Source organism: Sinocyclocheilus grahami, unplaced genomic scaffold, assembly GCF_001515645.1.
Source record: "Sinocyclocheilus grahami isolate Dianchi unplaced genomic scaffold, SAMN03320097.WGS_v1.1 scaffold442.1, whole genome shotgun sequence".
NCBI lineage: Eukaryota > Metazoa > Chordata > Actinopteri > Cypriniformes > Cyprinidae > Sinocyclocheilus > Sinocyclocheilus grahami.
This window is the reverse complement of record NW_015505621.1, coordinates 362,666-388,266: the sequence shown is the minus strand read 5'-3', so window position 1 is coordinate 388,266 and position 25,601 is coordinate 362,666. Positions and strand designations below refer to the sequence as shown.

The 25,601-nt window shown below is 37.0% G+C and overlaps 1 protein-coding gene across 2 annotated transcripts; it reads left to right on the top strand.

The window, feature by feature from the left end:
- LOC107552187 (myotubularin-related protein 3-like) lies at nucleotides 1–25,601 on the top strand. Of its 2 annotated transcripts, XM_016234032.1 has the most exons (16): nucleotides 476–578; nucleotides 3,447–3,598; nucleotides 3,837–3,933; nucleotides 4,088–4,201; nucleotides 4,711–4,913; nucleotides 5,026–5,157; nucleotides 5,241–5,352; nucleotides 7,822–8,017; nucleotides 10,258–10,443; nucleotides 10,560–10,730; nucleotides 12,658–12,803; nucleotides 13,062–14,400; nucleotides 14,720–14,830; nucleotides 18,026–18,114; nucleotides 18,988–19,014; nucleotides 23,977–25,601. In XM_016234032.1, exons 1-16 carry the CDS (start codon nucleotides 535–537, stop codon nucleotides 24,146–24,148), a joined length of 3,291 nt encoding a protein of 1,096 aa, XP_016089518.1. In that variant the 5' UTR covers nucleotides 476–534; the 3' UTR covers nucleotides 24,149–25,601. The 2 variants fall into 2 exon arrangements, with proteins under 2 accessions (XP_016089517.1, XP_016089518.1); XM_016234031.1 differs by lacking the exons at nucleotides 18,988–19,014; nucleotides 23,977–25,601 and adding an exon at nucleotides 19,564–19,724 and having other exon boundaries at nucleotides 1–578.

Below are 25,601 nucleotides of genomic sequence, written 5' to 3'. Positions count from 1 at the left end.
CTTCTTTTTCTCTGTGAACAGAATTGTTCGTGTGAGGTGTCAGTAAGTAACCACAGAACGGTCTGTCTGTCTGCATGATGTTGCGAGTTGTGAGAGCCGTGTTCAGATGTGACTTGCATGCGGTTAGTGTCCGATCACGCGCATGTTCCGGAGCTTGAAGGGGAACTGCGTTTCAAGTCGCACAGCTGCAGTGGTGTCTGCACACATAAGCACACACACTTGATTGAAGCTGATCGGCATGCCACTTGAGCTGCAGAACAAAGAATGAGTTTGTCTGAAATAATCTGCAGACGATAATCACTAACCGTGTTTGTAAACTCTAAGCCCATGTCTAAACTTTCAGTGTGATTGATTCAGCAGGATGATTTAATCATTAGCATCGGTTGGGTTAATGTTGACTTCTGGTTTAGATGCTCCGTTTGGTGTGCTGATACTCATAGTGCCAATAATTAAAAATATTTTCTGTATGACTATCTGTCTCACTCTCTCTCTCAGGTTCCCCTGCAGCTGATAGAAATTGTAGAATGTCGGGACATGTTCCAAATGCACATCACCTGCAAAGACTGCAAGGTCATCAGGTCTGTCTGTCTGTCTGTCTGTCTATCTATCTATCTATCTATCTATCTATCTATCTATCTATCTATCTATCTATCTATCTATCTACCTACCTACCTATCTACCTATCTACCTATCTATCTATCAGGGGTGTGCCATATCATACCGTCCACGATAGTACCGGTATACATTTTTACATGATAAAAAAGTGTCATATCGCGATTACAATGATATAGCGACACAATGAGGTATGGCGGATATACGTTCCCTAGCGCGCACAACAACACCACCACAAACCCAATAGGTGTGTTCAACTTGAAGCAGCGCTGCGCAGACTGATCGGTGTATGACATCAAAGTATTGCGAGAGCGGTTCTAGAGCATATTCGAGCCACACACTCTTACCTTCAAAAATAGGCGAGGCTCATATCTTTAGCGAAGCGGCGCGGAGAGAGAGGGGGGGGGCCCTGGCGAGGCCTGCATAAAAAGGCGGTCTGCGCGTTGTCACGAAAGCTTATCAATTGCACGTGTTTTAAGCCTTGCCAATTTAAACATTCAAAACAGTTTAAAGCATTCAAGCACAAGACGCAGAAAAACTCAACTGAGAGTTCCCGTGCTGAGTTTGGTGCGCACACGGAGAGCCGCGCAAACACCAAACCGAGCTCTTCTTCGGTTCTAGAGCATATTCGAGCCACACACTCTTACCTTCAAAAATAGGCGAGGCTCATATCTTTAGCGAAGCGGCGCGGAGAGAGAGGGGGGGGGCCCTGGCGAGGCCTGCATAAAAAGGCGGTCTGCGCGTTGTCACGAAAGCTTATCAATTGCACGTGTTTTAAGCCTTGCCAATTTAAACATTCAAAACAGTTTAAAGCATTCAAGCACAAGACGCAGAAAAACTCAACTGAGAGTTCCCGTGCTGAGTTTGGTGCGCACACGGAGAGCCGCGCAAACACCAAACCGAGCTCTTCTTCACTTCCCCCCCTTTGCCTGAACAAACAAATACACCTTGCCAGTTTAAACATACAAGCACAAAAAGACATGAAAAGCTTAAAGGGGTCATATGATACTTTTTTAAAGATCATTATTTGGTGTAACAGAACATTTGGGCCACATTATGCTAATATTTCCTCATAGTGAGGTAGATATGTGGGGGCGTGTTAGAACGAGCCATTTTAGGGGGGCGTGGCAGAGTCTTAACTTTGATAAAGAATATCTCTTTGGTTTTGAGACTTTATTCTTTGCAACTTCAGGGATCTTATCTATGCACAATCAGCTTGTAACACTCCAAAGAGAAAGGAAAACTTGAAATCGCATCATATGACCCCTTTAATTCAGCACCCGCGCGCTGTTCTGTGCGTACAGTGTGCATGCAGAGAGCCGCGTCTACAGCCCTTAAACACCGAATTGAGTTTTGTCTCTTTTTGCTCTTGAAACGACAAATACATACAAAATTTTCACAATACCTGTCTTTGCGAGTATCCTCGAAAAAATGGTCGGTTAAGTGAAAGTAAATGGTTGAGAAAGAAATGGAATGTGTATCATTATATTGGATGTATTATGTCTTAAAGTGACCACGCCTAATTTACTAGCTGCTGTCAGTGTCCTTAATGTTAATCCAAGAAATTAAATAGGAGAAAATCACTCACTGCTCTTTACTGAATTACTTTGTAGTTTTAACAAGAATTAATCTATATTTAATTTATACAGTGAAGACTATGCAATGCTATTTACATTTGATTATTCAGTTTCTGTACCTGGACACCTACAAACCTGAAAAAACTTAAACATTGTTTAAAACATTTGTTTATTTGTGCTATTTACACAATTTCAAACAGGGCCCACTGGTACAACCTGCACCGGAGCCCCGCAAACCCCAGGTATCGGTCTGCTTCAAGTCGAACACACAGCTGCTGCTGCCACCTTATGACAATAGATTTACACTTCAAGTTAGGTAGTCTGTCATCGATGACAGTAGCTCATTGGAAAAGGATGGAAAATGCCCTTCATTTTGTTTGCCCTAATAAATGCTGCTGCCTGCCAGCTGCAGTCACCAATAAAACGTTGTTCCGTGTTTTTTTTTCTATATCGTCATAAATATCGTTATCGCAAATATTCTTGAAATATCGTGATATAATTTTGAGGCTATATCGCCCACCCCTATCTATCGTTCTATCTATCTATTGTTCTATCGTTCTATCTATCTATCTATCTATCTATAATTCCGTTGTTCTATGTATGGCTGCACAATAATGGTTAAACTGTTAATTACAGTTGTTAAAATAATATAAAATCACCATTATTAATAACAATCATTGTCATTTTTATCTTTTTCTATTCTATTTCATCAGAATTATTGCACTTTCACACAAGCACAAATCAAGAGACCATCACTTTAGTTGCAGCAAATGGCTGTGTGAAAGAAAACAGACTGGCTGTATTACACTTTCAGTTGATTATCGCAGTGGAGCTCACTAAACTCCAAATAACATGTTTTTAATGCAAATGCCAAATGAAAATTTTAGGATAGAAAACCAGCAGGCAGATATCACAGATGACTATGCAGAAATTGTGATTCCGATTAAAATACAGTTTATTGCAGCCCTAGATCTCTGTTATTCTATTTATTGTTTTAACTATCGCTCTGTCTGTCTGTCTGTCTATCTATCGTTCTATTATTCAATCAATCTACCTAAAAGATAGATCTAAATCTAAAAATGCATAGTGTTATTTTTTTAAGCATACTGACAATTGTGACTTGTGAATTGTGAAAATGTAAACACACTTTTATAGCCATTTTGTACAGAAATGCACGTCCCAAGTCTGTCTGTATTTGATGTTCGCTTTCATTCTTTCATGTCTCTGATGCAGTAGATCTGATGTGTGTTTTGACAGGTGTCAGTTTTCCACGTTTGAGCAGTGTCAGGAGTGGCTGAAGAGGCTGAACGCTGCAGTCCGTCCCCCGTCCCAGATAGAGGAGCTCTTTTCCTTCGCCTTCCACGCGTGGTGCGTGGAGAAGGAGCAGCATGGGGATCTGTGTAGGCCAGGTACTGCCTGGCCTTCTCAAACCTTGTCTGCATGCTTGAGGCTGAAATCAGATGTCTCACAAATAGTTTTATCTCTGTATTTCCTGCTAGTCTTGCATAGCCAGACAGCTCTACTACCTAAAGAGTCCGCAAACAAGATACTCTTGTATAGCTTTACAAAGAACCACGCAAAATTTGTCCAACTAGTTCTTCTTTGGATTCCTTCAGGATTCATCTCTCACTCGCCTCTCTCGTTTAGGTGATCACGTGATGTCACGTTCCCATAACGAGGTGGAGCGGATGGGCTTTGACACTCAGAACGCCTGGAGAGTGTCTGAGATCAACAATAAGTACAAGTGAGTGTTTCTCTCTCAAACACAAGCACATCTAAACTGCTCTGGACACTCAGTCCTGTCCTGCTGCGCTCGGCAGGTCTGTTCAGGATTAGATGTCTTTAAACAGGCATCAGTCAGTCCGATCACACTGCCCTCTGCTTGCCCCCTGGCACAGGTTGTGCTCCAGCTACCCTGAGCTGCTGCTGGTGCCAGCCTGGATTACTGATAAGGAGCTGGAGAATGTGGCGGCCTTCCGCTCCTGGAAGAGGATTCCGGCCGTGGTTTACAGGTCAGTCAGCTAAATCTGTTCATAAAATACATGGAGAATCCAAAACCTAGTGAGTTGCCTCCCTAGGCAACTTTTTAGGCATTCATTGTGTGTTTTTGTCTTTTTTTGTTAGTTCTTTTTTGTCTTTTTATAAAAAAAAATAGTTTTAGTACTTAATTTATTTCAGTTATTTACCAATGAAACATTTTCTATTTTTTTCCATCCATCTATCGTTCTGTTGTTCTATCATTCTGTCGATCAATCTTTTATTCTGTCATTCAGTTTCTTTCATTCTGTCTTTACGCTGTTCTGTCTTCCGTTATGCCATTCTGTCTATCATTCTATGTATGTATCATAATTATTATTAATAACGATTATTGTCATTTTTATCTTTTTTTTATTTTATCAGAATTATTGCACTTTTACATAAGCATAAATCAAGATCTTCATTATGTGTTTTTGTCTTTTGTTGTTGTTGTTTAATAGTTTAGTAATTCTGGTACTTGAATTTCAACTTCGCTCTTTCCCAGGCACCAGAGCACAGGGGCAGTGATCGCTCGCTGTGGTCAGCCTGAGGTCAGCTGGTGGGGCTGGAGGAACGCAGATGATGAGCACCTGGTGCAGTCCATCGCCAGAGCCTGTGCTGTGGACAGCAGCTCCTGTAAAGGCGTCTCCAACGGCTCCTTCTCCCGCGAGTACACTAACGGAGCCGATCTCTCCGATGTGGACTTCGGTCAGTACCACTTGGCTCTTACAAATGTTGACTGAATTCTTAATTTAGGTCTCTGTACTGATTATTCTCATATTATATGACTTGATATATACACGCATGTCTTTTTCTATAGACTCGTCTATGACTAACAGCTCAGAGGTGGAGACACTGGCCATCCAACCTCGAAAGCTTCTGATCCTGGACGCTAGGTCATACGCCGCTGCCGTAGCCAACCGAGCCAAAGGAGGAGGGTGTGAATGCCCAGGTACTCTCTCATAGGTGCTCCTTCAGCAATCACAATAAAACAAGACGCCCCTCTCAATAATGACATGTTGTTCTCCCCTGTAGAGTACTACCCTAACTGTGAGGTGGTGTTTATGGGTATGGCCAACATCCATTCCATCCGCAAGAGTTTCCAGTCTCTGCGCTTCCTCTGCACACAAATGCCTGATCCAGCCAAGTAAGTCTTCCAGCAAACATCTGCTGCGGTTGCAGTCTGTCCCTTTGTTTATTGTTGTATTTCACCCTTTTAGGGACCTTTTTATTTTTCTTAACATTTTTTTCCCCTTTAATACAGCTGTCAAGCTGTTCAAATGTATTATAAGTAATAGTAGGTATATATATATATATATATATATATATATATGTGTGTGTGTAGGTATATTATAAGTATTCGACTAAAAATGTAAGGCAAACTAAAAAATTTGTTCTTAATCTGTGTCTGGGGGAAAGGCAAAAAATTATTTTCAAAATAGCAAAGTTGATTTTATGCATTAACAACTTTTCTAGATAGATCTGCACTGTAAAAAAAATTTGCTTTTGAAAATAAAGATTATTGGAGTACGTTTTGCAAGAAAATACTTTTTCAGTCTTTCTACTTAAGCATTTCATGCTTAATTCAATATTTTACTTGCCATTTCTTTGTACTTATTTGTGAAATTTACTAGAAATTTCTAAATGAAAATTGTTTCAAAGTAAATCCTACACTAATATTTTTCAGTGTACTATGAGCTCTGAGGTTTTATGACATGAGTTTTCCGATATCTGTGTTTCTTGTGACATCATAAACCTGCAACTCAGCCAATTACCAAACTAGCATTAGCTTATATGACTAACTGATAATGTAGTCAGTATCAGTGTATTATTATTGTTTACTAAAATAATTAACAATTGTTTTCGGTAATTGAATTGAAAGCTGAAATTAGATATGAATATTAGATGAAAAACTACTAGTAAGTAGTAAAACCAAAATTAAAATAAAGCTATATATATATACAGTATATATATATATGTGTGTGTATGTATGTATGTATGTATATAAAACACAACATTACTTAAACTAACCTTAAAACTGAAAATATTAAAATAAAACCTAATTCAAATAATTAATAAATACTATAATATTATATAAATAATACTAAAATAACACTGGTCAACATAATGCTTCTTTGCTTTGAATCAAATGTTAAGCAGATTTGTTTGGATCAAATATTGACTTAAAAAGTTGTTACTGTTGAATTCTTTACCTGTTGATCAAAAACTTAATTTGAATGACTATCAGTTCCTGCTCTACATGAGTGATTGAAGTGCATTCATTATTTTTGCTCATCTCAAACTCTTACAAGCACTTGCTTTAGTTCCTTCATGAGCTCGGCTTTTTTCTTTTTCCGTCTATTGTTCTTTTCCTGGCATCTGCCTGTGATTTCCAGCACTGGCTCATATCTACTTCCTTTTCCATCCATGATGTTTTCCACTCATCTATTTGTTGTAAAGTCAACAGCAAGTCTTCTAAGTAACTCTCTTTCGGTTTCTTTCACTCTCTCGTTCTCTTTTTAGTCAGCATGAAAAACTCTGGCCAAGAGCTGCATTTCTAGGCAACAGACATGAATTGTTCAGAGGGAAATAATGTAATTCTCTCCTTTGAATATTCTGATTGTAAATGTCTCGCTACATGAGGTAGTCATATTCATACAAAGGTGAATTTCCTTTTAAACATGGGAGCGATCATTTGAATGTCTCCTCCGTTTACCTGCACTCTGTGCTTCCTTGGCTGATGTCAGTTTGCATTGGCTGTATTTGATCATGTTGGGAAACTTTTAAAATGAGTATTAACCACACTTGTCAAACCGCTTTCTTTAGTCCTTCTCACAGTTTTCCATTAAGATTCTCAGTTTTCTCAGAACTCAGTTTTCCTGATGTGCGTAAAGCCGTTTTTGTTTCACTTACATTAGATATAATTGAAAACAGGATAGTATGCAATTTTTTCAGTATGCAGACATACTATAGGATATTTATTAAAACTAATCTGCAGAATTACTCATTCAGTCATTGGACATTACAACCATGAGCTTATTTTTAAATCTTTATTTTTAATGTTTGTGAAAAACATTAAGTCTCTGAAGAGACTAAGCATATGGTATCTTATGCTCACCAAAGCTGTATTTATTTGATAAAAATGCAGTAAATACAGAAATATTATAAAATATTATTATAATTTAAAATAACTGCTTTCTATTTAAATATATTTTAAAATGTAATTTATTTCTGTGATGCAAAGCTTATTTTTTCCCCAATCTTCAGTGCCAAATGAGCCTTCAGAAATCATTCTAATATGCTGATTTGCTGCTCATTTCTGATTATTATCAATGTTCAAAAAAACAGTTTTCCTGCTTCATTTTTATTTTTTTTTGGAAACCGTTATTATTTATTATTTTTCAGGGTTCTTTGATGAATAGAAAGTTCAAAAGAACAGCATTTATTTGATCGCTTTTAATGCATCTTTGCTGAATAAAAATTATAATTACATACATACAATTACATACATAATTATAAAAAGGATTCTAAGTATTGTTTTTATATAATATAACCATATTCACTGGAACATGCTTCAGATGTAAGTGTGTAATGGTGAGGTTTGTTGTGTCTGTAGCTGGCTGTCTGCTCTAGAGAGCACAAAGTGGCTGCAGCATCTGTCCCTCCTGCTCAAGGCATCTCTCCTCGTTGTGAACGCCGTGGACCGCGACCACAGGCCCGTGCTGGTGCACTGCTCAGATGGCTGGGATCGCACCCCTCAGATAGTGGCGCTGGCCAAACTCCTGCTGGACCCGTACTACCGCACCATTGAGGTGAGCGGTGACATAATGAACAAAAAGGGGGATACTATTGGGAAATATGGTCATTTTTTAAAATCTTCATAACGCCAGCCTGTGAGATCGCCAAGACACTATATTATCGTGCGTGCGTGTGTCGGTGAGGGCAAGAGAGAGACTCTCTGTACTTATCATAGGCTATTTCATAACTATGTGGCGTTTTAAACCGCGTGGGCGCATGAGAGAGAGAGCCTATGAAAGCACCAATAATTGAAATAATATACTTTCAAACATACTGATAAGCTAACATGTTAAATATAAAAAAATATTTAAAACAGCTACAGTGGGTACGGAAAGTATTCAGACCCCCGTAAATTTTTCACTCTTTGTTATATTGCAGCCATTTGCTAAAATCATTTAAGTTAATTTTTTTCCTCATTAATGTACACACAGCACCCCATATTGACAGAAAAACACAGAATTGTTGACATTTTTGCAGATTTATAAAAAAAAGAAAAACTGAAATATCACATGGTCCTAAGTATTCAGACCCTTTGCTGTGACACTCATATATTTAACTCAGGTGCTGTCCATTTCTTCTGATCATCCTTGAGATGGTTCTACACCTTCATTTGAGTCCAGCTGTGTTTGATTATACTGATTGGACTTGATTAGGAAAGCCACACACCTGTCTATATAAGACCTTACAGCTCACAGTGCATGTCAGAGCAAATGAGAATCATGAGGTCAAAGGAACTGCCTGAAGAGCCCAGAGACAGAATTGTGGCAAGGCACAAATCTGGCCAAGGTTACAAAAAAATTCTGCTGCACTTAAGGTACCTAAGAGCACAGTGGCCTCCATAATCCATAAATGGAAGACGTTTGGAAAAATGTCAACAATTCTGTGTTTTTCTGTCAATATGGGGTGCTGTGTGTACATTAATGAGGGAAAAAAATTAACTTAAATGATTTTAGCAAATGGCTGCAATATAACAGAGTGAACAATTTAAGGGGGTCTGAATACTTTCCGTACCCACTGTATTTCATATATATTCGGATACAACAGTCAGTCATACATCGCTATTACCGTGACAAGTTTGCCGCATCAGAGCACGAATGTTATCAAAAGTAGATTTATTTTAAAGACCAACAGTTTAACACTAAATATTGGACATAAACGAACATGTTAAAAATAAAAGTATTTAAAACAGGTAAGTTCATATATTTGGAGTAAAGTTAAATTGAACGGATACATCAGCCATACAGCGCTCAGGACCGTGCACCCCATAATGAGCCCGACGCGCCACCACAGAAACAAGAATGAAATGCATTCTAACATAACTGTGGCATTAAGCTCAGTTAGTGAGGGCTCGGTTAAAATATTGCACATATATAGGCCATTCAGATTACTTGTAAAAATGCAATGAAATACCTTATATCAGCAGACGATGTACGACAATGCCCACATTTTTAGCGTTTTTTTTTTATTGTGGTGAGAACTAACCAGTGCTGAAACAGGGGGTTTCATGACCCTTTAATAAAAATGAAATTAAAATGAGAAAATTTAAATATTAGGTAATTCAAAATGTTAATAATAACTCTTATTGTATATAAATAATACTAAAATAACAATGTTTTATTTACTGAGCATGATGCCTCGAGACGTTCTTTTACAACTAATAGCAAGCTGTCTGTTTGGAAAAAGTAAATGGAAAACTGGACAGAAAAGCCACGGCTAATGTCCGTCATGAATGTCGTTTTGGAGCTTGAACTACCTTATATCAGCAGACGATGTACGACAATGCCCACATTTTTAGCGTTTTTTTTTTTATTGTGGTGAGAACTAACCAGTGCTGAAACAGGGGGTTTCATGACCCTTTAATAAAAATGAAATTAAAATGAGAAAATTTAAATATTAGGTAATTCAAAATGTTAATAATAACTCTTATTGTATATAAATAATACTAAAATAACAATGTTTTATTTACTGAGCATGATGCCTCGAGACGTTCTTTTACAACTAATAGCAAGCTGTCTGTTTGGAAAAAGTAAATGGAAAACTGGACAGAAAAGCCACGGCTAATGTCCGTCATGAATGTCGTTTTGGAGCTTGAACTCAGAAGACGAGTCAACTTGAGGCATTACTGTATTAATATCTAATTGTCTGATGTTGAATACATGTTGTGTTCTGGAGGTATTTTGTGATTTATTTTGACATCAATCAAACATCAAACTGTTGACATCATATAAAGAGAAAATCATCTTTCTACTTGCAGGGTTTTCAGGTGCTGGTTGAGACCGAGTGGTTGGACTTCGGTCATAAGTTCGCAGACCGCTGTGGTCACGGAGAAAATGCGGAGGACTTGAACGAGAGATGTCCTGTCTTCCTGCAGTGGTTAGACTGTGTGCACCAGCTCCAGAGACAATTCCCATGTTCCTTCGAGTTCAACGAAGCCTTTCTGGTGGGTGCAAGTTGCCATAAACCTGTCTTTTTAAAATTAAACATGTTCCTTGTGCTCTAAGTACAAGTTATTAACCAAGTTGTTAGCTCTGATTTCTTTTGATTTTGTGTGTTCAGGTGAAGCTAGTGCAGCACACATACTCGTGTCTGTTCGGGACGTTCCTGTGTAACAGCGGGAAGGAGAGAGAGGACAGACACATTCAGGAAAGAACCTGCTCCGTTTGGTCTCTCCTCAGAGCCGCCAACCGCTCCTTCAGAAACATGCTGTACTCCTCTCATTCAGAGACCGTACGTCAGCTCTTTTACTCGTTACTCTCTTACAATCATTTACTCACAAGAGGTTATATGAGGTTACAACTGATAGGAGGTTTTCAGTAGCTGATTCCAGTGTCCAAAGAGCAGATAGAATAGATTTTGATGACTATTATATATAAAATGTTTCTTGCCGTGTGAGTTAGGGCTGCACAATTAATCAAATTTCTAATCGCGATTACAATTACGGATGCCACAATTACACAATCGTTCAAAGCAGCAATTAATCGTTCAAAGTCCACTTATGTTATTCTGCATGCATAAGATGCTTTATTTCTTCGTACATGTTATCTTAAAGGTTTTTTCCATTGTATTAATTTTAGTTTTAGTATAACATAATACCATGCATAGTTTTACTTTTTTATTTAAAGAAGAAACCAAGCCGATGTATAGTTGATATTTGAGGCTTAATACTATAGAAAAGCACTAAAAGTTTTTCAGTTAGTGTTTTCAGCTTGTTTATTTTCATATAAAAATATGGCATGCAGTTGCTTCAAACAAAGGTGTAAACATCATTCATTTAATCATAATTAATAATCGCAATTACAATTTCAAAGGAATAATCGACAATTATGATTTTTGTCATAATCGTGCAGCCCTAGTGTGAGTGATTTTTTTTTTAATTCCATGTAGTTGCTCAATTAATATGATGTTTTCAAAACTGCATGTGCATCATTACTCCAGTCTTCATTGTCACATGATCCTTCAGAAATCATTCTGATATGCTGATTTTTAATGACCCTTTGCTAAATAAAAGTATTCATTTCTGTTAAAAAAAAAAATAATCTTACTGACCCCAGACTTTTGTATGGTAGTGTATAATATAATTAGAAAAGATAAACATTTATTTTGTACTATGAAGTATAAATATATTTAATAATCAATCAATCAATCAATCAATCAATCAAAAGAAGTACCATTATTTGGCATGGCCCATTTTTCAGGCCCTCACTAGTCATGTCTATACAGCACTGATTCTATTCATTGCAACGTTTTCCTTTTCCTAACAGCCCTCGGCTGCCTTTACCTTATAATTCATACCTCTGTTTTGTAATAGTTTCGTTTGACCCTTGTGTAGTGAGTAAACATGAAGAGAGGCGTTTACTGGCTTCAAAACTCATGCTTGCATTCCTCTCTAATACTCAAGAGACCTGGAGCTGCCCTGTCCTTTCTTTTCCTGTCTCTTTAGGCTAGTTCACACCGCACCAACAAAACGTTTTTTTTGGTTACTGTGTTGACCCTGTTGATGGGCAGCGTTATTTTAGGATCATTAATATACTTTGTACTATTTATTAAGATTTGAATTTAGTATTTACTTTTAAATCAATTTTTTTATTTTAATTTTAGTTTGTATGTTTTTTTGTTTGTTTTATTAGATTTTTTTTTACTTTCTAATTTTTATTTCAGTTTTAGTTCTGTTTTTTACATTTTATTTTATTTTAGTTTTATTAGTTAAATAATCTTTAGTAATTTTATTAGTTATTTATTAGTTCAAATAATGTAAATTATTATTTATTTTTTTTAAGCAATATTGGCGGGTCTGTGTGAAAATGATGACAACCAACTTCTGTGTAAATAGCCTCTATTTTTTATTATTTTTTGCAAGGTTTTTAGTTTTTAGGCCTCAAACTTTCAGTATCAGTTGTTCTTTGATTTGCAGTTGATAAAACATCCTGTCTTGTTCTGTGCCTTTTCTTTTTTATTTCTGCTTTGACTGGATCAACTGAACTAAAAACTTCCCAAATTTACCCAAACCTCTTGGGAACATGTCAAAATCCAAGGAAAGGAAGTCTTTATGCAATATCTGTTTTTTTGTATTACCTGGTCATTTTGTTGTGAGATTAAGCCGTTTTTAAGCAATATCAATCATCTAATTATATTCTATCTCTGCTGTCTGTACTAGGTGCTTCATCCTGTGTGTCACGTACGCAATCTCATGTTGTGGACAGCAGTTTACCTACCCTGCTCTTCACCCACAACCCCTTCAGATGACTCCTGTGCCCCCTACCCAGCACCTGGTGCCAACCCTGAGGACCAGCCCCTCGGCAGGTAATTGGTTAATGTACAATAGCTCTCAGTTTGTGTGTTTTAATCTGAAATACTTCACTTTAAGTCTGGAATACACTATACGGTTTTGCCCTCTTTTGCAAAGAGTTGCTTGTTTGCTGTTTGCTGTATAGGGTATTTCAGCCTTTACAGAAGTAAAATGAAGTGTAAATGTAGTTTCATATTGATCTGAACATTTTTAAGGCATTTAGTCTTCAGAAATTGTCATGAGCTTGGTTCCATCTTGTATTGTGCCCACAGGCGTCCTAAAACCCGCTCGTTCGATAACCTGCCCAGCGCTTGTGATGTCGGAAACCCGCTGACCTCCAATCGACGTTCCAGCGACCCCAGTTTGAATGAGAAATGGCAGGACCATCGCAGGTCTCTGGAGCTCAACATCGGGACAGGAGCTGATGGTGCTGCATCTCCAGACTCAGATGAGAGGGTCAACGGACAAACCGTGGTGGGGCTTATGGGAACATTACCTAATGGGGGCACAGGGAATGGGGACGGTCTCGGGGAAGGCGTCGACGAGGCAGAGCTGACAGTTGGTGTGGCTGTGGGCCAAATGGAGAACATTCTTCAGGAAGCTACAAAAGACGAATCGCCACCAGATAGCCACAGAGACACAAAGGCAGACCACACTAACAAAACCTCCACTCTAAACGGACAGAGTGATGATGTTGCACGTTCAGAAGAGGGCAGTGTTGAGGCACAACTAACTGCTGATGCTCAGGAGAGCAAAGCTAAAAGCCTTGGAGATGCAAATGTCAATGGACAATTTTCAGAAGACGGTAGTTCTGAAGCATCTTCTGCTCTCAGCCAGGAAACCTCGGGAAGCCAAGACTTAGAAGTAGTAGTCGAGAAATGTGCGATACAAGAACACAATCCTTCTCGTAACACAAGTAATATCCCTCCCAATGGCCTCAGGACTGTGAGTAACGGCCATGGGCGAGAAAGCATTGAGCAGGAGAAACATCTTTCTCTTTTGGAGAGCTCCACAGAGACGCTTACGGAGGACTTGGGCGTTCGGCCTGAGAGTCTGGGACCTTTAACCATTCCACCTCCTCTTAAAACCCTTGCCGAATCATCGTGCCTCAAACAGGGTCTCCACACCTCAACCGACCCCAGGACTTTAAACAACACCCCCAAACGGCCATCTCTCAGTGCCTTTCCTCCCTCCACTGACCTCCTCCACCCGGTGTGCAACGGAGATTCCCCCGACCCATCCACGCCGCAATGGGCGGCGCGCACAAATGGGGAACGGGCCACGCTCAGCCGTCAGCTGTCGCTCGCCAGCTGCGGCTCGCTGACTCTCCACGCACGGGGCGCCTGCTCCCACCATCGCTGCCTGCACTTGGGGTTTCTGGGCCGGCCGAGCTTCAGCCCCCCAGAACCCCCTTCGGCCCGGAGCCATCTGGACGATGACGGGTTGACCCTGCACACGGACGCAGTGCAGCAGCGGCTGCGGCAGATCGAGGCCGGTCACCAGCTGGAGGTGGAAGCTCTGAAGAGGCAGGTACAGGAGCTCTGGAGCCGTCTGGAGAGCCACCAGGCCGCCGGGATGCTGCGACTCAGCGGAGACATGGGTGATGAAGTGGTGAGCAGTACACACTTGGTGTTGCTTTTGCTCATATAGCTTGGGTTGGGGTATTAGACGTCTTTTTTTTTTATTGCATTTTTTTTGTTTGCAGTTACAGCGATAATTTATAATAATAATAATAATAATACAACAAAATAAAAACAAAACCGCAAAATACAGAGGAAGGGATGTCACATACACTATACATGGAATATATAGCTCTGAAATAAAAACAAAATCACAGAATACATAGCATTCTATACATATATCTACATGCAGATGTTTTAGGCATGTTTGATGGTTCATCTTAAGAGACTTTTTCTCATCTTTCTGTCAGACCTCAATCGCAGACTCCGACTTCAACCTGGAGCCCAACTGTCTGTCCCGCTGCAGCACTGAACTCTTCTCTGAGGCCAGCTGGGAGCAGGTGGACAAGCAGGACACTGAGGTACACGCTATTATTATGATAGAAAGACTTGTTCTGATATATGGAGATGGAATGCAAGAAGTTTGGGGCCGGTATGATTTTTTAAATATTTTCTAGAAGAAGACACTTATGCTCACCAAGGCTGCATTTATTTGATTAAGGATACTGTAAATCAGTAATATTGTGAAATATTATTAGTTTCAATAATGGTTGTATTTTTTTATATATTTTAAAATGTAATTTATTAATCTGATGCAAAGCAGATTTTTTTGCATCATCACCCCGTGTCACATGATCCTTCAGAAATCATTCTAATATGCTGATCTGCTGCTCAAGAAACATTTCTGATTATCATTATCAATGTTTAAAACAGTTGTGCTGCTTCATATTTTTGTGGAAACCGTGATAAATTTTTTCAGCTATTTTTGAATAGAAAGTAGGGCTGAAACGATTAGTCGACATTATCGACAACGTCGACAATAAAAAATTGTCAACAAATATTTTTGTTGTCGAGTAGTCGTTTGATCTCATATGACCTAATGTAAGAGCCTGCAACAACGCGGTTTGACCAGTGTGACGCTGTAGCGCAAGACTGTAATTCAGCCATCCTGATGCAAATCAAGAGAAGAAGACAGCGCTTCAGAGCAAACGCAGCCGAACCTGAGGCTGCTAAGCGGCTTTTTTGATGAATATGTAAATATATACTGCTCGCTTTCCTCTCAATAACAAAATAAACACATCAAAAACTGACAGCGGTGAGAAAGCAGCAGTTATTAAGAACGCATCTGATTACAGCAATGTGGATGTTTGGACGAGCTCTGCAGTTCAGTACTCCAGTAAAGTCCAGTCACGTCACGTTTATTTATACAGTACTTTATGCAATAGATAGCAGCTTTACAGTATTATTAAACATGAAAAACCAGAGTCAGTGTTAGGGTTGCACGATAAATTGAAATGGAATCAAAATCACGATTCGACAGAAGCTGTGATTGTCATGCGTATCTTTCAGTGAAGCACGGTTCTGTGATCAGCAGTAAATCTCCATCCAAAGGCCAGAGGGCGCTCTCACGCTGAAACTCCAAATACGCCTCGCAGAAGAAACCCAGGAAATGCTTATAGCGGTAGCTGGATAAACAGAAGATTTAACTGCTTTTATTGATTCAACATGACTAATAAACACACGATTATGACAATATATGGTTTATCTGAGTTATTATTATTATAATTTTCATTAAAATAATGTATATTTATAATGCAATGCCTTTATCACTGCTTAGAATACTATGAAATATGTTGCGTGCCTTATTCTGTGTAAGAAGCCACATCATCTCACAGAAGGATTTATTTCAAACACTCGACTGACGTTATGAAGTGAGTTTGGAGTAAAAACATGTTATTAAATGTGGTATTTTCACGTGCTTTCAGATGGAGCAGCATTTACTTCACAGAGCCGTAGTTCACTGAGAAGCTACGCAAACAGCTGTCATTATCGCGAACGATTTCTTCGATTTCATAATCGCGCAACAAAATCATCTGCGATTTTTTTTTTTGCATAACTTATCAGTGAACTACGGCTCTGTGTAGTAAATGCTGCTCCATCTGAAAGCACGTGCTGGAGATTTACTACTGATCACAGAACCGGCTTTACTGACAAAAAGCGCATGACAATCGCATTCGATTAATCGTGCAGCCCTAGTCAGTGTTGCTTTCAGTTAGAATTACAACTTTATTTTCTGTTATAAAGCAGCTCTCCAGTGTGGAACTAGCAAATGATAAAATCTTTTTATCAGTGGGGAAAAAACATTTCATTAAAGTGATAGTTTGGTTTGCAGAGATCAAAGCTTGATCTAGCTCAGGACTGTTTTGATTATCATAACTCCATAAGGTATTTTAAGAGAGATTATGTTGTGAATATTAGTTTATCCAAAAATAAAACGTCTCATCACTTAACCTGTGTTTTGTTTCTTATCCATATGACTTACAAAAAGATATTTTAGGCGGAATGATGCGTCATTCAGCTACTTTTTCATATAGCTAATTAAATGGTGAATAAGAGAGTTTCTCTGCCATCTAATTTTGTGTGACAAATATATTTATTTGTATAAATGAATTGTATAACTGTAATTACATAATGACTTTCAAAAGCCAAAGTTATTACCTTAATTTATTTGTTAGAATATGTATAGCTCAATATTTTGACTAATTGCAAAAGCTGAATTATCAATAAATGTCTACTGATCAATCAGCGGAATAATCGATGATTAGTCGATTAATCGTTCTAATAACTGTTAGATTAATCGATTATCAAAATAATCGTTTGTTGCAGCCCTAGTAGAAAGTTCAAAAGAACAGCATTTATTTGACATAGAAATATTTTGTAGCATTATGCATGTCTTTACTGTCACTTTTGATCAATTTAATGCATTCTTTCTGAATAAAAGTATTAATTTCTTTCTTTCAAAAAAAAAAAATCAATCGTAGTTTGTAATTGTTTAGGGAATTATAGTAAGATATTTCTTCTGATAAATGAATTGTATAACTGTAATTACATAATGACTTTCAAAAGCCGAAGTTATTACCTTAATTTATTTGTTAGAATATGTATAGCTCAATATTTTAACTAATTGCAAAAGCTGAATTATCAATAAATGTCTACTGATCAATCAGCGGAATAATCGATGATTAGTCGATTAATCGTTCTAATAACTGTTAGATTAATCGATTATCAAAATAATCGTTTGTTGCAGCCCTAGTAGAAAGTTCAAAAGAACAGCATTTATTTGACATAGAAATATTTTGTAGCATTATGCATGTCTTTACTGTCACTTTTGATCAATTTAATGCATTCTTTCTGAATAAAAGTATTAATTTCTTTCTTTCAAAAAAAAAAAATCAATCGTAGTTTGTAATTGTTTAGGGAATTATAGTAAGATATTTCTTCTGATTTTAAAGAAAACATGACATTAAATTTGACCATATTTACTTATTAAAAACCTACTGCTCTTATTATGAATGATTCCTCAGTGCATGCTAATCTAAAGAAATAGATTAAATAGTGTTTGTTTTCTTAATATTTTATCAAAATGTAATTGTTTCACTCAAAAAAGTCATGTCAAGTTCAATGCATTATGAATGCTATCTTGTGTTGTCTTTAAGGTCTTTATGAGGTCTTTTATTGATTCTTTCATTTAGAGCCTATATTATTTATTGTTACAGGTGACCCGGTGGTACCCGGATCATCTGGCTGCTCAGTGCTACGGCTGTGAGAGAGGATTCTGGCTGGCAACTAGAAAACATCACTGCAGGTAAGGCAACATCACAGACTGCCACACAAACACACACACACCTCTACAGTCTTCTCTCTCTTTTTTCTGTGTACCTCTTTTCGGGTCAGATGCATTAGTGTTGACTCATTTTCTTGACGTCTCTGGAGAACCTCCCTTTTTTCCTCTCTAAAATTCCTCTGCCTCCGGTCAGTCAGTAAACAGAAACATTTGGAGAAGAGTTTCATGGTTGAGTCCTAACTCATTCCAGCGGCAGTTGTAAACACAGCAGATTAAACAAACTACCCAACTGTGAGGACTAGTGCAGACTGCCCAGTGAGTAAACAGCCAAATGCTCTAGAGTCAACATGTAGGACACACGCCACTAATGTGGGAACGGCAGAACTGAACTTGATAAGATGAAATATGCTTTTCTATTAAAGTTGTGCATAGTTTCAGATTTTAGCAGCAGTGAGCTAATGAGCTGCTTACTGTCTACATAGGCATCCTGACTGAGATGGAAGCTCACAAGTGACTGATTTGGAACGCTCCGACTAGGCAGCAACTTCGTGCGACATGCACACCACACAAATAGTGAAGTGCATGATAGATTGCAAAAGAGTCTGACATTAGCATGATGCAATACTGCTGACATGATAGATTTAATAAACATAAATGCACGCAAATAATTAAAACTCAACTACTGTAGATGGAACCATTTCTATGCATTATTTTTAGTAGAACTATTATTTGCAGTCTTTTTTATTTCTCTCGACTCTATCTGCCGTTTTGGCCACCATGCGTTCTGAGATTGTTTTTTGGCTGAAAACATCCTTAGGCCAGTGATGCCCTCTAATGCTGTATAGTTAGAAATCTCACTAGGTTTTAAAGTTGATTTTTCCTCCTGTACCACAGAGGCAAGGAGCGTGTGGAAGAGGTTTGGTGAGAACTGCCCTCTCTGTGTCATTCTCAGGCTCTTGTACGTCCTGTTAACCCTGCATCGCTTCAGCGTGACCTAACCCTCCTCTCTTCTCCTCCATCTCTTCACGGGCTTTCTCTATTATCGTTTATCGTATTATCGGAGTCACACTCTCTCTGATCTTTTAGACCTTTAAGACTGAAAGGCTTGTGTTATAATCGGTTAATCTCCTTGCATGTGAAACGAGAGAATACTGAGCGGGTTTGGTATGTAAATGAGGGTCTTATGTTCATGTTCGTGACATCAGTAACCGTGATGATCTGTAAATACACATGCAGTATTTCTATGAGCTTCATAAGAGCCAGAAATTCATTTTTCAGTGATATGGCTGAAATGGAGGTTCATGTGATTGATTTTCTGTAGTCTCTTTTCTCTCTGCATGTGTGTGTTGTGTGACGGTAATGTGTGAAGGGCTGCATGTTTGTGTGTGTGTTCTGTACAACACGCAGCGTGTGGCGCTGTCAGTGCACCTCTTCTCACTCGTTTGTGATTAATTAGATGTTTTCTTGCAGTAAATCTGCATGGGCTGTGTTTTGTCCAGACCTGAAGAAGCCCCTCCCACACTTAACACTTTAACACTGTTATTTCCTGTTCAGGACATGAAGAACTTGAGCTCTTTTAATATATGTTTTGTACAATGTTTCACGTAAAATGTGTGTAAATTCGATTTCTCGGCAGATTCAAATAATGGTGATAAATTTTATTTGAGTATATTTTTTAGAATCATCATACTTAACGTGAGATTACTATGTAATAATAATAATAATAACAATAAGAAGGAGTGTTTTATTTCTGATTATGGAATTAAAGTATAATAAATATGAATTTATAAATGATTGTTTTTTTTTTTGTTTCATTTTAAAATGTAGTTCAATCAGTTTTAATGTATGAAGGTGCATTAAGATTTTGTTATAAAAAATAAAATAAAAATCATTTCAAAATGCATTCATTATTATAAAATAAAAAGTACTAATTATTATTATTGTTTTTTTTTCATTTCAAAATGCATTCAGATTTTATGAATTCATGTCTTCTTTTGTATCATTATTAAATAAAAATGTGTAAATAATTGTTTTTTAGTTCAAAATGTAATGCTTTCTATTTTAATGCAATTAAAATGTTATGTTGTATGTTATTTATTGCTAGGGCTGGGTTTTGACACAAATTTCACGATTCGATTCTCATTCACAAGCTTTTGATTCGATTATTTTGGATATATAGCAGGTACAGTACATGCCAAATATTCTCAAGAAAAAAAATCTCTCAACTAAAATATACATGAGAGTCAGTTGGTACTACATTAATATAATATTGAAGATTAAAACTGTCTGATGTTAAAATTACACTTAATGAAGTTTTAAAATAATAAAGTTACAATTACATAATATTTCTACTTCAATTCAGGTTTTTTTTTTTAAATATAAACAATTGTGGCTGTCATAAAAACTTGATGGATTTATTCAAACATAAATTAAACATTGAAGAACAGCACAATTTATAATGAATATGTTATATGGTGCATATATTTATCAAAATGCCCCTCTCTATAGAGTTTATTTTTCTATCTGATTAATGAGTTTATGGTCACCAAATATGTTTTTTTCTGAATTGAAGTCTCTGAAACACTGATTGAGCGATTACATGAGACAGGATACGGCACTCTTTCTTTTAACTTACCTTCGGATGTTCGGATGTTTTTATTTTGTGCTGAAACTGGTATTAATGTGGAGGAGATGATCAGTTCTACCGTGTCTGTTGAACTGAGGCACTACAGCGATCTGTCACTCCACATTAAACAGCACCAAAACGGCATTTATTGTTTGAATACTGCAATACAATGGACAGAATTAAAAATCTGAGACTTTTTCATATTAAAAGTACCAAAGCACAATGCTTATTGAGATTTATTGGATGGGAGGTACGCTTCAATGTTTTGTCCATTAACTGAAAACAGGGTACACTAATCGATTCTTGGGATTTAAGAATCAATATAGTTCCGTAAAAATGAGAATCAATTAATATCAATATTTTTTACCCAGCCCTATTTATTACTATTATTAAATGAAAAATATTATTTTTAATAATAATAAAATTAATAATAACAAAAATGGATTTAATTGAATGAATTCCGTTTTAGTGAATTTAGGCATTGTTATTGTTATTATGAAAATAGTATGACAAATATAGTAAAATTAATTGTTGTTTTAATAAATGCGTATCAATTATTATTATTATATCACTTATTATTAAATGAAAATATATAATATATAAGAGTGCTGTCAAATGATTAATCATGATTTACATTATATGTGACCCTGGAGCACAAAAGCAGTGTTAAGTCGCTGGGGGATATTTGTAGCAATAGCCAAAAATACATTGTATGGGTCAAAATTATCTACTTTTCTTTTATGCCAAAAATCATTAGGATATTAAGTAAAGATCATGTTCCATGAAGATATTTAGTAAATTTCCTACTGTAAATATATCAAAACTTAATTTTTGATTAGTAAGATGCATTGCTAATAACTTAATTTGGACAACTTTAAAGGCGATTTTCTCAATATTTTGATTTTTTTTGCACCCTCAGATTCCAGATTATCCTAACAAACCATAAATCAGTGGAAAGCTCATTTATACAGCTTTCAGATGATGTATAAATCTCAATTTCGAAAAATTGACCCTTATGACTGGTTTTGTGGTCTAGGGTCACGTATATGAGTGTGTACTGTGTATATTTATATATGATATAATATATACATAATAAATATACACAGTACACACACAAAAACTTTTATATTGGATGCGATTAATCGTTTGACAGCACTAATATAGGGGTCATTACTGTTTTTGTTCTCCCCAGTTTCGAAATGAAGTGCATTCAGTTCTTACCCGTTCAGATCCTCTCTTCAGGAAATAAATGTTTTTTTTTAAATATAATGTATTCTAGGCTTCCCTAGTTTAAATTCTAAGAGTTCTTTATAAAGGCACTAATTCTATTCTTTCTTTTTTTCCTTTCTAAACTCTTTCTCTGACTTCCTCCTCCTCTCCTGTCCTGACCTCTGCCGCCCCCTGCAGGAATTGTGGGAATGTGTTCTGTGGCAGCTGTTGCGATCAGAAGATCCCGGTGCCAAGCCAGCAGTTATGAAGTTTTAAAATAATAAAGTTACAATTACATAATATTTCTACTTCAATTCAGGTTTTTTTTTTTAAATATAAACAATTGTGGCTGTCATAAAAACTTGATGGATTTATTCAAACATAAATTAAACATTGAAGAACAGCACAATTTATAATGAATATGTTATATGGTGCATATATTTATCAAAATGCCCCTCTCTATAGAGTTTATTTTTCTATCTGATTAATGAGTTTATGGTCACCAAATATGTCTTTTCTGAGGTAAATGTGACGTTACGTGACACATTGTTTACAAGCCGTTATATTGAAGTCTTTGCGCGGCTGAAACACTGATTGAGCGATTACATGAGACAGGATACGGCACTCTTTCTTTTAACTTACCTTCGGATGTTTAGTCATGTTTATTTTGTGCTGAAACTGGTATTAATGTGGAGGAGATGATCAGTTCTACCGTGTCTGTTGAACTGAGGCACTACAGCGATCTGTCACTCCACATTAAACAGCACCAAAACGGCATTTATTGTTTGAATACTGCAATACAATGGACAGAATTAAAAATCTGAGACTTTTTCATATTAAAAGTACCAAAGCACAATGCTTATTGAGATTTATTGGATGGGAGGTACACTTCAATGTTTTGTCCATTAACTGAAAACAGGGTACACTAATCGATTCTTGGGATTTAAGAATCAATATAGTTCCGTAAAAATGAGAATCAATTAATATCGAGATATCAATATTTTTTACCCAGCCCTATTTATTACTATTATTAAATGAAAAATATTATTTTTAATAATAATAAAATTAATAATAACAAAAATGGATTTAATTGAATGAATTCCGTTTTAGTGAATTTAGGCATTGTTATTGTTATTATGAAAATAGTATGACAAATATAGTAAAATTAATTGTTGTTTTAATAAATGCGTATCAATTATTATTATTATATCACTTATTATTAAATGAATATATATAATATATATGAGTGCTGTCAAATGATTAATCATGATTTACATTATATGTGACCCTGGAGCACAAAAGCAGTGTTAAGTCGCTGGGGGATATTTGTAGCAATAGCCAACAATACATTGTATGGGTCAAAATTATCTACTTTTCTTTTATGCCAAAAATCATTAGGATATTAAGTAAAGATCATGTTCCATGAAGATATTTAGTAAATTTCCTACTGTAAATATATCAAAACTTAATTTTTGATTAGTAAGATGCATTGCTAATAACTTAATTTGGACAACTTTAAAGGCGATTTTCTCAATATTTTGATTTTTTTTGCACCCTCAGATTCCAGATTATCCTAACAAACCATAAATCAGTGGAAAGCTCATTTATACAGCTTTCAGATGATGTATAAATCTCAATTTCGAAAAATTGACCCTTATGACTGGTTTTGTGGTCTAGGGTCACGTATATGAGTGTGTACTGTGTATATTTATATATGATATAATATATACATAATAAATATACACAGTACACACACAAAAACTTTTATATTGGATGCGATTAATCGTTTGACAGCACTAATATAGGGGTCATTACTGTTTTTGTTCTCCCCAGTTTCGAAATGAAGTGCATTCAGTTCTTACCCGTTCAGATCCTCTCTTCAGGAAATAAATGTTTTTTTTTAAATATAATGTATTCTAGGCTTCCCTAGTTTAAATTCTAAGAGTTCTTTATAAAGGCACTAATTCTATTCTTTCTTTTTTTCCTTTCTAAACTCTTTCTCTGACTTCCTCCTCCTCTCCTGTCCTGACCTCTGCCGCCCCCTGCAGGAATTGTGGGAATGTGTTCTGTGGCAGCTGTTGCGATCAGAAGATCCCGGTGCCAAGCCAGCAGTTGTTTGAGCCGAGTCGCGTGTGTAAGTCGTGTTTCAGCAGCCTGGAGCCTCCCGCGCCACCCCTGAGCATCGAGCTGGACAAACCCATCACCGCCAGCTCCAACTGATCCCAGACGCACCGAGACGCTCCAGAGACTGTTGTGTGGGGCCGAAGACGCTTCTTACCCACCCGAAAGGGAATCATGTATATATGGAACGATGAGGAGAGGAAGCTTAGCACTTTCAGAAGAGACAGTGTGCGATTGAGAGCTCGTCTTCATTTGCGATGAAACTTGTCCTGTTCCTGCTGCATAGAGGGAAGCACTTCTCCAACAGACGGTGTGTGCAAAAGTAGGATTTCTTCCCTCGTCATCTCACAAAGATAGATTATCAGTGGCGTTCCTGAGAAAGGTGCTGCTGGGACGAGACCGCAAGATCCTAGCTTTGTTTTTGAGTTCTCATCTCTTTCGCGGGCTTTTCGGGTTTTTTTCTTTTTGAGGTGATTCCGACTCTCGGACGCATCCAGTTTCCCCATTAAATCCAGACTCTTGTTAGTTTCTTTCTCAGATTAAAGCATTCTCCCTCTGGCTAATGTTGACTGTATAGTGACGGGCCGCTAGATGGCGCTCTTGTTTTTCTGATCGGCTGTGTGGACGTTGGACGATGTTCTCACAAGTGCATTGTTTTGTAACATAAATGAGATAATATATTAGAATGATATAAGAATGAGACATATAGCATTTAAAATGAGAAACTGTATAGAATTCTTAAATAGTGGCTCACTAAATTAGTCACCAAATATAAGTTGTGTCGTTTTTCCCCAGTTGTAGCCATTAGGGGTTTTTCTTTTTAATGTATTTCTTATGTTTCTCCCAGCGACGCTGAACAGACGAATAGAGATGTTGTATGTGGAGAGAGATATTGTTTGTGATATGCTGCAGTAGGGCCCCTTTTGTTTTGTTTTTTTCCCCCTCCCAACACTTATTTATTATCAGGTTTATTTTGTCTGAATCGTATGTTCAATCCTGACAATTGCTAGACCACAGGATAATCAGTGTTGATGGGTTTGAGCTGTCTTTGCACTGAAGATGAAGCCCCTTCCTCACACACACAACGCACAAATCACAATCAAAGTCTCTTTTGTTTCGCTTCCCATTTTATTTGCTTTTTGGAGGTTCATTCAGACAATTCCCTCAATCAGGAGTTCACCTGATAACACATTTAATATTCACTCACCCTTATGTTGTTTTTTTCCTCTCAAAAAAAGGATTTTGGAGTCTCTTTATGCAGCTCTTTTCCATACAATGACAGTGACTGCAAGTGTTTGTCTTTTTTGGAGCTTGATGGATGTGATGGTTATGAAAAAGAGCCTCATAAATCTTGAAAACTCCTGTAAATGGCAAGAGGGTGAGTAAATAATTTAAAAAATTGTTGTGTCGGCGGTGGGACAGCTTTTGCATTAACGCCAATCCATGAATGTGAATTTTTTTTTTTTTTCCCCCAGAAAGAGTAAATTCCATGGGTTAAATTTTTGCACATTGGTAATCATCAGAAATACACTGTCGCAGATTTCTGTAAGAA

Bases quoted from the DNA above. Each gene is read 5' to 3' on its own strand.
- LOC107552187 (XM_016234032.1), top strand. From the start codon at position 535: ATGTTCCAAATGCACATCACCTGCAAAGACTGCAAGGTCATCAG. The intron at 579-3,446 runs GTCTGTCTGTCT...GTGTTTTGACAG, and splicing joins AAAGACTGCAAGGTCATCAG to GTGTCAGTTTTCCACGTTTG. The intron at 14,401-14,719 runs GTGAGCAGTACA...TCTTTCTGTCAG, and splicing joins GAGACATGGGTGATGAAGTG to ACCTCAATCGCAGACTCCGA.